The sequence below is a fragment of the Pungitius pungitius genome, chromosome 17 (assembly GCF_949316345.1).
Source record: "Pungitius pungitius chromosome 17, fPunPun2.1, whole genome shotgun sequence".
NCBI classification, from domain to species: Eukaryota; Metazoa; Chordata; class Actinopteri; order Perciformes; family Gasterosteidae; genus Pungitius; species Pungitius pungitius.
Genome location: NC_084916.1, coordinates 4,342,404 through 4,358,662, shown reverse-complemented (window position 1 = coordinate 4,358,662; position 16,259 = coordinate 4,342,404). Strand labels below are relative to the sequence as shown.

The window sequence follows — 16,259 nt, the reverse complement described above, 5'->3', positions numbered from 1 at the left end:
CGAAAATTCACCGCACTGAAACAAGTACATTATGGCTCAAGTCAGTACACCCCGTGACTCACTCTCAACTAATCAGAAGGCTTGATTTCATCTACCCGTATACAATAGGGTATATGAAACATAACCAGTAGTCAATGTGCAAGCAGCCAGTTGAATGGTGAAGTGATGCTACTACGTCACTGCTTGTAACTCTTATGAAAGGCATCGACCACGAGCAGAGGCATTTCAATGTAAATATCAGAGAAATAGTGTACGGAGCATGTAACAATACATTCATAAGTACGTTTCAACCACGTGACGTACGTTGACTAGACCTGCACGTCGTGACGTCACACGTCAACCGTCTCCATGGACCCGGTGGTTTCCAAATACATTTATTGAGCGTTCCATGGCGTTCTGAGCGCCATCTTTTTTCACAAATTGCAATGTTAATCTTCGACAATTTGATACCCTCAAACCAAAATAACAGTGTTTTAAAACATCTACACTAATTGTTGACACACCCCAGAGATGTCCCGCGAGATGTAACACATCCCGCCCCTCCAATAATCATTTTACACCGAGAAATCCTCGACTGAGTGTCTTTGTCCATCAAATCGTATTTCTTTCACCGTTAAACTCAATGTCTCGTACTCATTTGTAACATGGGGACCCTTCTAAGGGTGCAAGCAGATCAAAACGTTGTCTTACTTAAACACTGAAGGTTCCAATCAGCCAACTTCCTTCAGCCGGTGGTCGTCCTCGATGCTCCGCCGCTCCTCCGCCGCTCCTGAGGGCCTGTTTCAGCCTGGTCTGTGCTCCACTAAAGATGTTATACAGTAGTTCACTTCTCCAACAATATCGGTATCCAGTAGAATCCGCTCAGTAGTCAAAAACTCAAAGGTTTTGTTCTCAGCAGTTTGCTTTCACGGGAGGTTTAAAGTTCGCGTTCAAGTCAAAGAGCAAAGGGAACGTTCAGAAAGTGCGCTGACCTTATATACCCTCGGTCGGGTCATCGTTCGGTTGCCATGGCATTTTACGGCGCGCGTGCGTGCGTGCGTGTTTCTACGTGCTCTCGTTTTTATTAAATATATATATAGATTTTTTAATTATTCCGGTATTATTTTGTTATTATTTCGTTCTGGCCATTCAATACAGTTTAATGAACATCTGTTTCTGCAACCTCCAAAAAAAACGACAACAGCGAAACATGTCGTTTTTACCTGTTTTATATCCGGTCTGCTGAACACAGGGAGACAAACATTTTAGTTGTTTATCATGCTATGTTGTGAACACAGCTTAAATAGTGGTTATTAACTGCAGCAGACCATAAATATTATTCAATAAATTGCCTTAAGGACTAAGTGGGAAGATGTTCAATGATATATAGGCCTACATGTGATTTCTTTTCATTACAAAGTCTGTCTTTTTAATAATGGAGGATTTATAGTGAGATTTAGATGAACCCACCAGAAATAAAACTGTTCAGATGCTACATAAAAAAATAATATCTTTTGAAATGAAGATAATGTATAACTGATAATATGATTTAATAAGCGTGTAGCGGCTAAGCCTAACTTAAAGCCACTGAGGGGCTGCGTAGACAGGCTAAAAGTAGGGTTTGACGCGCTGGCCACTGCACATGTTTCGTTCGGTAAAATAAACCCGCTTACGCCGTTGATTCTGTGTTTGAATATTTGGTTTATTTAGCACAATGTGGAGTCCATTTAGCTGTCACTTACAACCACGTATTGTGACAGAAAAAACTGTGTGCTCCTCCGTCTCGCAACACCTGCCACCTGGCTGAAAGTTCCCACCTAATAAAGCAAGTGCACCATGGTGACACCTGCTGGCTCAATTTGGTATCTTCCACCCAATGTCAATTAAAACTGGCTCCTACAAAGCGTAGTAAAATATTACATGGAATCTTACACGGAATCCATGGCAGCATCTAGATATGTATTTGTCCGTCTGTCTATCTATAAATCGATAAAACCAGAGGTATCACGTAACAAAGTACAAATACATTGTTACTTTACTTATGTAGATATTTTTACAACTTTTACATTTTCACGCAAATATCTGTACTTTCTACTCCTTACATTTTAAAAATAGCTTCGTCACTCCTATTTCATTATGTCATCGTTCAAAAACTAACACACACACAAAAAAAACTATCCGGATAAATCGCCTGAATTTGATTGTGGTTGGATGAGAAGCATAAACATTTACCATTCAAACACCCTTGGTTTGCACAATGTTTCCCCATCATTATGACAGCGGTGGTCTGAAGGCACCTTCCCACCGTGTTGTAACGGACTGTTTGTCCTTAATGGACATTTTTTTCCCCGTCTGTTACTTTTCCTTTTATACTTTAAGTAGTTTTGAAACCAGTAATTTTATACTTTTACTTAAGTAAAAAGCTTGCGTTAATACTTCACTTTCTCTACAAGTATTTTTAAACCCTAGTATCTATACTTCTACTTGAGTAATGAATGTGAATCCTTCTGACTCCTCTGGTCAGCATTCATTGCGTGTGTATAGCTTTTTACAAATCAGATGAGGAAATAACCGAGAGAATTGCAAAGTGATGACATGGCAGTTTTAATCCATTTCTAAGCTTCTGCCTCTACCTAATTCTTAAGACACACTGAGACGTTATGTTTCTCACACTGCCGGCCAGCGAGCGGTGCCCTGCATCACCCTGAGTGAGCGAGAAAATGTGTCTGTGTGGGAACTAAGCTGACATTGCTCCCTACCAATTTGGCCCTCTGGTTCAGCAACATGGGTGAGGTATTCATGAAAAACATGCTCACACTGCTCCATTGCAGAAGGCTGAAGGGGCTCTTGTAAAACCCCTGGTAACACACATCTTTCATTGCACAGTTTTTGATGCAATTAGATTTAGATTTGTCCTTATCCAAGCTTAGATGCATGAGGGACAATGTCGCGCCTGTTTCACTGCTGCAGCCGCACGCCGATCCGCCTGTGAGTCGCCCAATCCATCCAATCCTCACTCGGGAACGACATCCCAAGATACTTGAACCCCTTCACTTGCGGTAGACAGTGCCCCCCCCCCCCCCCCCGCAGAGAGCGATACACCTGTTTCCAGCAGAGCACCAGGGCCTCAGATTTGGAGGCGGTAACCCTCATCCCTGGCGCTTCACGGACCACATCACGTTTTGAAACATGTGAAAGGAGACAGTTTGATCCGTAGGGTGGCCGAACTCTATTTTGCTTGGTATTGTTGTTTTTCCAGCTATCAACTAGTTCAATTTTTTTTTTTTTAACCACTGGCGCTGCAGGCTTTCTTTTACTCTCCATTGACTTTCTGGCAGCCGTCGTAGTTTAGAGGTGTTTGATCACTTCCCCCTGCGCCAATAATTCATTTGACTCAGGAAACCAAAGCAAGACTGCTTTCTTAAACAGAATGGATATTTCTAATGGCTCTGTGGTCAGAGCTGCTTGGAGCTGAAAACATCCCTGTGGGTTGAGGATTGTTTTTTTGTTCTCACTGCCTGATAAGTGTCCCAAATCCCTGATCACAATCCCTGCTGGCGAGTCAGCTGCTGCATGTCTGACCGGGTGTGACTTCAAAAAACAGCAGGTGGTCTACCTCAGCAAACACAGGGTCCGACTCGAAAGTTGTTTTGAGAGTTCAATTACTTGCAAGATAAAGTAACAACAATTCAGCCTCTAAAATGTTAATGTTTCTCTAAATCTATTTAATTGTCTTGTTAATTTCTTATTTGTGTTGTTGTGCTTTACTGCCAAGACAGAATTGCTCTGTGAACATTGTGCATTGAGGGCTTGAAAACGCTACAGAGGACAATAATTGGCTGTAAATCTGAACTAATAGAGTCATGCAGCAATTGTACAGATTTGTGTAGCACATGAGCTCGTATCCACAGGTGCGTGAATGAGTTCAAGTACCCGTTAAAAACCCCGTTCTGATCTGTGTGCTCCTCAGGTATCACGGCCAAATTGGGGCCAGTCTCATACTGAGAGGAGTAGATTGCACTGGGAACCACCTGTACACGGTGGGGCCGTACGGCAGCGTGAACACGATGCCTTACCTTGCAATGGGTACCTACGAGATAGAAGGATATTCTCTAAGCATCGTGGCTCCAGAACATTCAGCATTTGGAATAACATTTGAATCTGCTGTATTTATTCATTGGATTCCCTCTCAGACCACATGTCTGTTTCATCCTGCAGGCTCTGGGGATCTGGCTGCTTTGGGGATTCTAGAAGACGGGTATAAACCCGACCTGGAGGTACGCCTCCTGGACACCTGTTACACACTGTGACAAGGATTGATAGTCAGGATCATTTACACACCATCACAACGTTATTTCACTTACTTTTGGGCATCTTTAACTTAATAATTGGCATAAGGTGGGATTGTAGGCCAAATAATCAGCTACATGCAAACAATATGGAAAATGTTTTTAAAAAATGATTCCTGTCACAATTGAATGACGAAATAGAAAAACTGTTTCGGTATTTGGGGAGTTTCTCTGAATTCTTGCATCTCTCCCAGCTGGACAAGGCCAAGGAGCTGGTGCGTACCGCCATCCACGCAGGAATCATGAATGACCTCGCCTCAGGCAACAACATCGACATCTGTGTCATCACCAGAGAAGGAGCGGACTACATCAGGCCGTACCAGGTGTCAGAGTACACAGACAAAAGGTAGGAGTGTGACTGACATCTGCTGTATGGATTGATTCTTAAAGGAGCTGTGAGTAGGATTTAGTCTCTGGTGATGAGGCTGCAGATTGTTTCCCCTTCCTTTCCAAGTGAGTCAATGATGTAACAACAAGAGCCAGTATTCAGTCTGTAGAAACATGGCTGTGCATGAAACTCCATGAAGAGGAGCCGCTCCTGTAGATGTGAAGGGCTCATTCCAAGCTTAATAAAACACACGATTCTTAGCTTTAGGTGATGATACTTTAATGAAAATATGCTATGAATATTACACTGAATTTATTTTCATTAATACCTCTAATCCTACACACTGCTCCTTTAAAAAGAGATTATGTTGAACCATGTGTACAAATAAGGTTTCCTCTCAGAGTGGTAGATATCATTCTGTATGTCATTATACACATAATACTTTTTAGTTATTGAATCCCTCTAACCATCCATTCTTCTATCCTAGGAAAACAAAATACAAATATGGTGCAGGTACAACAGCGGTTCTGACGGAGAAAGTAGTCCCTGTACAGCTGGAGGTTGTAGAGGAGACTGTGCAGCGGATGGATACAGCTTGATCTGTGATGCAGTCACACCTTAAAACAACACATTTAGCAGAAAAGTGAATGAATGTCTTTTTTTCACTTAAAAAATAAAATGCAAGCCGTGAAAACCATTTAATAAACATTGTCATGGTTTCTATTCTTCACTGTGTGGTGACAGAAATACATGAAACAGACTGTTTTGTCTATTGTATTTCAGACCAGATGAAAGAAATATAAAATGTGGCAAAATAATTCAAATTGAATGAAAATCTATTCCATCCCTGTTGCTGTTTATTTTCATGTTTTGAAATGATCTGCTAAATGTATTATTAATTTAATATTTCAAGCCTAAAGCAGTGTTTTTATTAATAATAATACTCCATGAACCCGACTACAGTAGATACAGCGTATTGTTATAAATGAAGGATTTCAAACACGCATTGATGACGTCATTACACCTCCGCTGCTGGGTTCAAACCTGATCGCTGCATTTCGCTCAGTAACTGATGACGAAACATAAACAGAGCTCTCCTATTGGTCGATGCAAGATGCATTGTTTTTATTAACAGTAAGATTCTAACCACAGGTTTCTCTTATTTGTTTTTTTGTTTTTATCAAATCGGGTTTTAAGTTATATAATGTCCATCTGAATGTATTCATGTATACTTGTTGGTTTTATGTAGTTATCTGGTTCTTTTAGCATGCAGGGCTACAATAAAACAGCTTCTAAACCCTTTCACTTTCGAATTCATCGTCCCTTCCCAGGAAGTTATCCGTGACGCTTCTTCAGACACCTTCGTCATTCAGGAAAACTTAAGAGCAGAATATAATTCCAATATAGTTGGATACATGATGGCTCTTTTCCAAGTATCTGGTTTTAAGTCTTATGCTGAACTCCGTGAGCAGATTCTTCCAGCCAGACAGACGCATCTCTTGGACCGAACCAACCACTACAACTTCGGGACCAGAACTCAGGAATTTGCTCTCCCTCTGGGTGTAGACGTGAGTATCATTTCACCGAGTTTTGCTACGAAATGAAAAGTCGCCATCGTATCAGGTGACCCTGATGCAACAAGCGTGACGCGTCAGACGCGCTGTGGTTCAACGTCTTTTACGCGTCTGTGGTGCACGTGCGCTTCTCATGCAGCTTCAGATGATGCATTCACCTTAACAGTTACTGTGGGATAATATAACATGTATGATATTCCACTTTCATGTACTGTTGCATGCACCCCCCCCCCCCCACACACACACATAGTGATCTTCTTTTTGGTTCTATTTCAGCCTTCAGGGTTTCTCAGAACCTGTAACCGTGATGGTGGTGTGAGTATAGACCTGAACCACGGGACGACCACCCTGGCCTTCAAGTTCAAACATGGAGTCATTGTGGCTGTGGACTCCAGAGCCTCAGCAGGCCGTTACTTGGGTAGACACGTTTTTATTCCTTACGCATCATATCAAAGATGTGTGCAGCTTTGAATCGTAACACAGAGGAACATGGAGCCATACAAAGTAAATGAGGCAACAAGAGTAACTAATTACAAAATGTCTTCTTTGCACAAATGTGTCCCGCTCTGCAGCATCCAACGACGTCAACAAGGTGATAGAGATCAACCCCTACCTGCTGGGCACCATGTCGGGCAGCGCTGCAGACTGCCAGTACTGGGAGAGACTCCTGGCCAAAGAATGCAGGTCCGTCTGCAGTGCATTTGACTGTCTGCATAATAAATGTGTTCCATGCAGAGTTGAGTAAAGTATCTGGTCTAGGAAAGAAACCGGAGAACACTCTGATCTGGTTTAGTTGGTTTGAGTGAAGCAAAGAGGTTCAGTGGTGAGGAGGACTAAGACTTTAAACCCCACACGGGCCGTCTGAGGCCTCCCTGTGTGGTGTCTGTGAGGACATGTGTGTGTGAAGACATGGGTGTGTGAGGACATGAGTGTGTGAAGACATGGGTGTGTGAAGACATGAGTGTGAGGACATGAGTGTGTGAAGACATAAGTGTGAGGACATGAGTGTGTGAAGACATGTAGTAACGCATTAAAACACAAATTAAAACCAAATGACTAAATTACATTAATATAAATGTAGCCACAGTAATTATATCATAAATGTGTTGTTTCTGTTCATTGTTGAGATTCAAACAGACACAAAGGTCGACTTGGACTCGAAGCCGAACAGATCCCTGATTTTACCAAAAACGTCCATAAGCCAAAGATAACAACAACAGGGTCAATGATGCAGTGGTGATGTTTTGGACCGACATGGATGTAAAATGGAACATGACAGGTCGACCCTGGAAACAACCCTGATGGATGTTTCTATTGATTGGTTTCATGACTTGGTCCCTCCAGGCTCTACAGGCTGAGGAGCAACCACAGGATCTCTGTGGCTGCTGCCTCCAAGCTGCTGTGCAACATGATGCTGGGCTACAGAGGCATGGGCCTCTCTATGGGAAGCATGATCTGTGGATGGGACAAAGAGGTGAGCTGTGGCTTTGAGTCTCACCGTCTGGGCCCAAACATGAGAATCCTTTTTCTTCCACTTCCTGTGAAGCAGAGCCTAGAAATACAAATGTCCTCACCTCACTGCACTAGATGATTGAGAGGTTGTCTTCTGAGGCAGGATGTCTAATGTGGATCTTTTATGCTCCTGTTGGATGTCTCTGTGTCTCCAGGGTCCCGGTCTGTACTACGTGGACGACCAAGGGGCGCGTCTGTCCGGCCGCATGTTCTCTACCGGCTGTGGGAGCAGCTACGCCTACGGCGTGGTGGACAGCGGCTACAGGGAGGACATGACGGTGGACGAGGCGTATGAGCTGGGACGCCGGGGCATCGCTCACGCCACACACAGGGACGCCTACTCTGGAGGGGCGGTCAACAGTGAGTCCACTCTGGTTTCCATCTAGCAGACAGCAACATCCGTCTCACATTGTCTCCGTCAGTCCTCTTTGGTCCAGACTGGTGTCTCCACTATTGGACGGGTTACTGGGACGTTTCAGGACTAATTGTGTCCCTTTGGTGATCCTCTGACCTTCTATGTATCACCATCAAAAGTTCAACTTGTCCTTTAGTTTAAGAACTAAGAACATTTGCATGAAACTAATCTTACTTAAACTTTCCATAAATTCCCTTTTAATCATCTCTTCTCACTCACTTTTATAACTGCAGTAGGACAACAATTTACATAAATTTTCACTGCAAATTCAGTATTTCCTCGATTCAGTGTCAAGAAAACGTTCATTCAAGTTGCTTAAAATAAAATATTATGTCCAACTGACTAAAGGTTTCAGCCTAACGTTGTAACAGCAATGATCCTCTGTGGTTCCTCACTTTACAACAGAAATATACAGTTTTTTCTGATTTTCAAAGAGTTATAAAACTGTATGCTATGACTGTCGATTTTTGTTCCATTATAAAGTAGCAAATAGAAGAAATACAATAAATGAACCTCATTAAACAAGAACAAGCTGATGCTGATGAGTCGACCTATAAACTCAAACGTGTTTGATGTCGTTCTCGTCTTCCTCTCACACTCATTTCCTGTCACGTCTCTACTGATACTTGCAAAGAGATGCATCAGAAATAAGGGAGGAGAGCCATGCAGAGTATGTAGCCATGGTCTGTGACCACTGGAAACATCTGTGTCCTTATGTGTACATTGGAGTAATGTGTCTGTGTGTGTGTGTGTGTGTGTGTGCAGTGTACCACATGCAGCAGGACGGCTGGATAAAGGTGTGTAAGGACGACGTCTCCGAGCTGATCCACCGCTACAGGAAGGGAATGTTCTGAATGCTCAGCACTCTGAACACACTGATGATGCGTGTCTTTCCAGAAGCTTCTTTGTGCACTTTTCTAGTAGTGATTTTGGAGATGATCCCACTGATGTCTCACAGCAGAGAAATGCTCTCCAAACGTTTCTTTCCTTCCACATGAACCTGAAGTCTACAGGTCCAAAGTGTCACTAAACTGCTGAGCTCATTGTGTGCTGTTTGTTGCTAGTGATGTAATGCAGGTGCTGTGTGTGTTGGTTCTCACATGCTTCTGTGTACTAGTGTGTTCTTTGTGTTGACCACACATGCTGTTTAAAATACTTTCACCAACACAACACAACAATCCCAAATACAGCCCTGCTGTCCTGTGATGATTGACATGAACCAACCACGAGGGAAATTGAGTCAGTGGGTCACATGTTGATGAAAATTAGAAGATTTAGATCTTAAAGCCTTTTTATTCTTTCTCTTACTGTTTTTCAGTCGTTTTACTGTCAACCACATTATTTCTTTCAAAGAAATCCTGTTGTAAAATTACAAAAAATCTTTTTTCAAATAAATATTCTATGATAAAATATTTTAGATGCCTGGTGTGATGGTGACATCATTTTGTTTTATTATTGATGGGCATGAAATGTGATTTAAACATACAGGAAGTGTCAAATCTTTCCAGAACTAAAGCTGTTGGGTGAAATATTCCAAGCTCTCGTGTTCCTAATGACTGGTGACAGTCTGACTATTAAATACTTATTATTATTAAATGATCTGGGTCATATCACAGGGCAAATTATACGTGTATATATTTAGGTTGATTAATTATTTATAGTTTAATGTATAACAGAACAATGACGTTGTGAAAACGGCTGTGATGTCATCTGTTTCCAGGCAGAACCACAACACATAGCTTTTGATAAAGGAAGTACAGTATATTGGTCTGTATGAAAAAAGGTTAAAGGTCTTAATTTTCACAGGTCAGTGAGGATGTTTGTTTTCTTTCACTGAAGTTCAACTTTAGAGGTCCCAGGATTCGAACAGTAATGAAATAAAGAATTTTATTCATATAGAAAATACAGTAAAAAGGGCCTGCACAGATTTGTTGTTAAAATATATTAATGTAAAAAATGCATATTAGTATTTTAAAATGTAGGTATAACATACATCAAAAAGAAGGACAGAGTGTAATTAAAGGAGCAACAGAACTGAAATATCTCCTGATGTCCGAAAGCAGTGTTTCTCAACTGGTGGGTTGCGTAAAAAAAAGGTTGACAATCACTGTTCCTGTGAGGGCCAGATAACTTTTCCCTTCCCTGGAGGGGGTCAGAAAAAGTGTGACGATTGCAGTGGGTGCCTAAATGTAAACATTTATTGTCTTCCAGAAAGCCACATATAACCAAATAATAACAATCCATGATCTTCACAGAAAAAAAAAGTCAGGAAAATAAATAATACCACTTAATGAAATAAATAATAACCGCCTTGACGGATGAGAGCATTGAACAAACAAATAATCGTTTGACCACTGCAGGTTAAATACCTGCATTCTGAATCAACCTTTTCTCTATTATTCCGTTCTACTTCACAGGGGCTAGTCTAGGATTTGCGTGGCCAGACTGAAAAAAAAAATCATAATGCCCCTCTGGTATTGTTCAGGGGGCCGGGCCAAATGTGGAGGCGGGCCGTATACGTTTGGGTTTAGTTTGGGTCCTCAAAAGGGGCTCTTTTACCCCTGGGGGTATGTGATGGCACTTCAGGGGGTACGTGAGATTTTTTTTGTAAATGAATTTAAAATTAGCATCTATTCAAATATCCTTTGAAAAACATTTTTTTTTTCTTAAGGGGATAAAGAAATGTTTCTTAGGGGGTGCATCACTAAAAAAAAGGTTGATAACCACTGTTCTAAAGATAGTTCAGGAACTAAGGGACCTGAATCAAACAGACTGTGGAAGAACAGAATTTTAAACAAAAAACCATTGTGAATTTAACGTTCCTAACATGAGACTTTTCAGTTTCCAATGAGATAATGAATAATTAAATAAATTCCCCAAGAGGAAAGCTTCCCTAGCGAAACATTATTTTTTAAGAGGAACAATTTGACATGTTGGGAGAAAAATAATGATTTATTCAATTGCTTGAAAATATTTCATAAATTTGAAGTATTAGCATAAAGACTCAAAAGATTTGGCTCTGCTCATCTCTCTTCTGAGATCTCTTCTTCTGTTGTCCTACTGCAGTCAACGGCTCAATACGACACTCTGTCCAGAGCCTTTTTCTATTGTAATGTAAATATTAAAACAGTTTCAACCATAGATGGTTCTTCTCAGGTCAAAGTGGTACTTGTGAGGTAATTGAGGATGAAACATCACAACATTATCTTTACCAGAAATGAGTTGTCTAAGAGAGGGATACTGTGCTCACTGTGGTATTTAGGGTCCGCGCTACGACTAGTCGTAGAGGAACCTATTGTATTTTAAGGAATAATCATAATTATTATTATTCTCACAAACCCTTTTTTTTGGGCCTTTATCATATTCAAAAAGTTGTTAAATTTGGCATGGATATCCAGACTGTTAAAAAATTTGATAATTTCTTACGTTTGGGTATGAAGAAATGTCTCTATAGCGCCCTCTAGAAATTTAAAAAAGACCACACTAGGCCAGTTTCTGCCCCGGATGTCGGATCTACTTGAAAGTTGGCACACAGGTCCTCTTTGGCATGCTCTACAAAAAAGTTAATCATGGTATGCAAATGCACCTAACTAGATTTTCCGCCTTTTTGTATTTAGTGAAAAACACACGGAGACACGGAGGTAAGCGGACTTTGTATTTTGTCAAAATCAGTTAAAATGTTTTCATGTTGTTAGTGTAGCGGAGTGTTTTATTAAGAATGGTGTTCTGAGAGGCTTTAAGCTCCTGGTTATATGTTGACATAAAAGGCCTAAGACCATCATAATGTCAAAGATAAAGTTTGCAAAGCGGCATTCCTGGCGTTGCTCCACACGGTTAACGACCACTGACTTGCGACCGCTTTGCCCGACGGCTGCAGGGTTCCTCGGCCCCATTTGTAACCGTGTGGCCAGTGCCCCGACGTGCAAGGAGTAGCGAGGACCCGTCCAACGCTGCTCGCAGCTTTAATTTGTTCTGTATTTTTTCAAATTCATAGAAGCTTCTCCCATTTCTGTACTTTAAGCAACTTTCTGAAATTAATTTTACCTTCATGCATTCCAATGCATTTTCACCAGGAAATGCATTTCTAGTTTATATTTATGTTTAATAAAGAAAAGGAATTTTCACAGCTTGCTGCTAGTTTATAAATTGAGGCGAATTATCCTCATTGAGAATTCAACCATGGCACTGGGGGCTCATTAATTTACAGTCAACTACTTTTGCAGTTTGTCGGGTAGACCCCCGTTTAAAGTTTAAAACGGCACAATAAAGAAATACTCAAACGATGAATAATAAAAATAAAAGTTCATCAGATTCAAGCTTAAGTTTGGTTGTTGAGTACCACTATGAACCTTGGCTACAACACACAGAAGTTTTCCTATTTCTAAATGTGCGGGTTACATTTTAGGATCAATTTTTCTCTCTTCTCTGAAATAAAACATGATTGAAATAGTGATTAAAATGCTTCAGCAGCGACATCTTCACCCCAAGTTTTCTCTTTTTATTGTTTGTGCCTGAATCATATAAATAAAGTTTGTTTATTTGTAATGAATAGAATTAGTATTTGCTTTTAAATGGCTGACTTAAATCTAATGAAAATAATTATGTTAACCACGAAAATATACTTAATCAAGACTTAAAAGTATTTTTTGTTCTTCCTTTGTCATTATTTTAAGGTAAAAATGTCTTAATAAACGAGAACGTGAATGAACACTTTAAATCAGGATTAAAATATTATTTGAAAAGCAATCAAACTTCCATGTGTCATTTATATTCAAACTCATTAACTCAAGAACACTGTAGCTTAACATAAGTCAAAAAGTAATAATAAAGAACAGATTAATTAATCTTTGTGGTGTAAAGAAAAGAAGAATTCATTTGGTTTAGATCATATACGAATGTACTTATTAAGTAATCCTATTTTGGAGAATTGGGGTCCCGTAGCTCATCAATGGACTTCGTCTGATGTAGTTCCTCACATGCTCCTTTCTGTCAAAGTAAGAGCAGTGGGTATCAGGGTATTTATATACATATATATAAATTAATATATGTATTTATACGTATATATATAATATATATTTAATATTAAATGGTTGTATATATTACATGTATACATTTGTATTAGATATAAATATATACTTATTTTTGGCCGCCAGCTTGTACATGATGGCGATCTCAATGGAAATTTTGTTCCCTTCGTCGTCCTGTAACGCGAGAGTTAAGGATCAGAGAGGTTCCTTTGTGATACATTCATAAACAGAGTTTCGAACATTTTGACAGTGTCAGGCGTTGCTCACTCACCTCATGTGTGCAGTAGACGTCATCATTAGGGATGTGTTTAATGGCAACCTACGAAACAAGACTTTTGGCAGAGGGTGTCTGCACGTGTGTGTGTGTGCGTTTGGGAACGTGTGTGTGTATAGGGCTTACGGGTAGGTTGTCGGCCCTGCGGTGGCCGGCGTACACGTTTCCAAATCCTCCCGCACCGAGGAGTTCCAGTTGCTCATATTTGGCCTCTAACTCTTCTGCAGACACAAACATGTTGTTTTAATACATTTGTGAGTGACAGCGACTACATGTCACCTAAACTCTAACCATCCTGGTATGGTAATACCAATTTCAGTTTGACTAATAAAACCGAAAACTACTGACCTTGTTTGGTTTTTTTCCGGTCCTCGCTGTCCAGTCTTTTTCTGCTTTTTTTCTGGCCTCCCTCAGCAGTGGCGACCTTCCTGTTCACGCCTCTCTTGCCAACGACCTCCACAGAGGTGTTGCATCTCCCTACAGAGGAACAAAAAAAAAAACCAGAGGATTGTCAGTTTGTTGTTAACTGTTGAACCCCGTGTTTAGTGAACTGATGACGGGAAGCATCTCCAGGAGCAGTTTCACGCGATCAGCTTACCAGTGACTGCTGAGGTGGACGCAAAATCGACCGTGAGCCTTTGTTTTTCGACCCGCGAAATTCTGACGAGTGTTGGGATATTCTCGTTGGACGATGAGCTTGTATCGTCATCTACAGATGAGAAAAAACCCCAATGAAACATTGAATTGTTGTGAACTAAAGTAACCAACTGCAGGAGAAGACAAACTACTGACCTTGTTTGTTGCACTTACGGGTAGGTTGTCGGCCCTGCGGTGGCCGGCGTACACATTTTCACATCCTCCCGCACCGAGGAGTTCCAGTTGCTCATATTTGGCCTCTAACTCTTCTGCAGACACAAACATGTTGTTTTAATACATTTGTGAGTGACAGCGACTACATGTCACCTAAACTCTACCCATCCTGGTATGGTAATACCAATTTCAATTTGACTCTGTAATAAAACCTAAAACTACGGACCTTGTTTTTTTTTTTCCAGTCCTCGCTGTCCAGCCTTTGTCTTTTTCTGCTTTTTTTCTGTCCTCCCTCAGCAGTGGCGACCTTCCTCTTGACGCCTCTCTTGCCAACGACCTCCACAGAGGTGTTGCATCTCCCTACACAGGAGCTAAAAAAACTCCAGAGGATTGTCAGTTTGTTGTTAACTGTCAAACCCCGTGTTTAGTGAACTGATGACGGGAAGCATCTCCAGGAGCAGTTTCACGCGATCAGCTTACCAGTGACTGCTGAGGTGGACGCTAAATCGACCGTGAGCCTTTGTTTTTCGACCCGTGGAATTCTGACGAATGAAACCCAATGAAACATTGAATTGTTGTGAACTAAAGTGACCAACTGCAAGAAAAGACAAACTACTGACCTTGTTTGTTTTGTTTCCGGTCCTCACTGTCCAGCCTTTGTCTTTTTCTGCTTGGTCCTGCCTCAGCAGCGGCGACCTTCCTCTTGTCGCCTCTCTTGCCAACGCCCTCCACAGAGAGGTTGCAGCTCTCTACAGATGAGCAAAAAACCCCAGAGGATTGTCAGTTTTGACAGTGTCAGGCGTTGCTCACTCACCTCATGTGTGCAGTAGACGTTATCATTAGGGATGTGTTTAAGACTTTTGTTAGAGGGTCTATTTATATGTATATACTTGTCTGTGTTAGTGTTTCTTCAAGTATATTTATATTTTATTTGGTATAAGTGTATTTATATATATTTTAGTGGGTATAGGTGTATTTTTTATGTAAATATTTGTCTGTTAGTGTGTCTTTATGTATATTTATAATTTAGTTGCTAAAAGATTAATTCTATATATTTTAGTGGGTATAGGTGTGTATATATATATATATATTTGTGTGTGTTAGTGTGTCTTTGTGTATATTTATATTTTAGTTGCTATAAGTGTTTTTATATATAAATGTATTTGTGTGTGTTAGTGTGTCTTTGTGTATATTTATATTTTATTTGGTATAAGTGTATTTATATATATTTTAGTGGGTATGGGTGTATTTTTTATGTATATATTTGTCTGTTAGTGTGTCTTTGTGTATATTTATATTTTAGTTGCTATAAGTGTTTTTATATATAAATGTATTTGTGTGTGTTAGTGTGTCTTTGTGTATATTTATATTTTATTTGGTATAAGTGTATTTATATATATTTTAGTGGGTATGGGTGTATTTTTTATGTATATATTTGTCTGTTAGTGTGTCTTTATGTATATTTATATTTTAGTTGCTATAAGTGTTTTTATATATATATGTATTTGTGTGTGTTAGTGTGTCTTTGTGCATATTTATATTTTAGTTGCTATAAGTGTTTTATAAATATATATATATATGTATTTGTGTGTTTTAGTGTGTCTTTGTGTATATTTATATTTTATTTGGTATAAGTGTATTTATATATATTTTAGTGGGCATAGGTGTATTTTTTATGTATGTATTTGTCTGTTAGTGTGTCTTTATGTATATTTATAATTTAGTTGCTATAAGATTAATTCTATATATTTTAGTGGGTATAGGTGTGTATATATATATATATATATTTGTGTGTGTTAGTGTGTCTTGGTGTATATTTATATTTTAGTTGCTTTAAGTGTTTTTATATATATATATATTTGTGTGTGTTAGTGTGTCTTTGTGTATATTTATATTTTATTTGGTATAAGTGTATTTATATATATCTTAGTGGGTATAGGTGTATTTTTATGTATATATTTGTCTGTTAGTGTGTCTTTGTGTATATTTAT

At 39.8% G+C, this 16,259-nt stretch overlaps 1 protein-coding gene, 1 long non-coding RNA gene and 1 pseudogene across 2 annotated transcripts; 2 read left to right on the top strand and 1 right to left on the bottom strand.

Annotated features, from left to right (window-relative positions):
- Positions 1-5,791, top strand: part of LOC134107150 (proteasome subunit beta type-7-like) — a 74,206-nt pseudogene extending 68,415 nt beyond the window's left edge.
- Positions 5,792-5,970: 179 nt separating this feature from the next.
- LOC134107056 (proteasome subunit beta type-8-like) lies at positions 5,971-9,511 on the top strand. The gene is made up of 6 exons (XM_062558336.1): positions 5,971-6,224; positions 6,507-6,648; positions 6,803-6,914; positions 7,575-7,704; positions 7,898-8,102; positions 8,923-9,511. The coding sequence occupies exons 1-6, from the start codon at positions 6,072-6,074 to the stop codon at positions 9,009-9,011; spliced, it is 831 nt and encodes a 276-aa protein (XP_062414320.1). The 5' UTR covers positions 5,971-6,071; the 3' UTR covers positions 9,012-9,511.
- A 3,414-nt stretch (positions 9,512-12,925) lies between these two features.
- On the bottom strand, positions 12,926-13,548 carry LOC134107070 (uncharacterized). Its single transcript, XR_009942592.1, has 3 exons — positions 13,456-13,548; positions 13,294-13,358; positions 12,926-13,143 (listed from the first exon to the last, which is right to left on the bottom strand). It is a non-coding gene; the product is annotated as an uncharacterized LOC134107070 (long non-coding RNA).
- Positions 13,549-16,259: the final 2,711 nt, after the last annotated feature.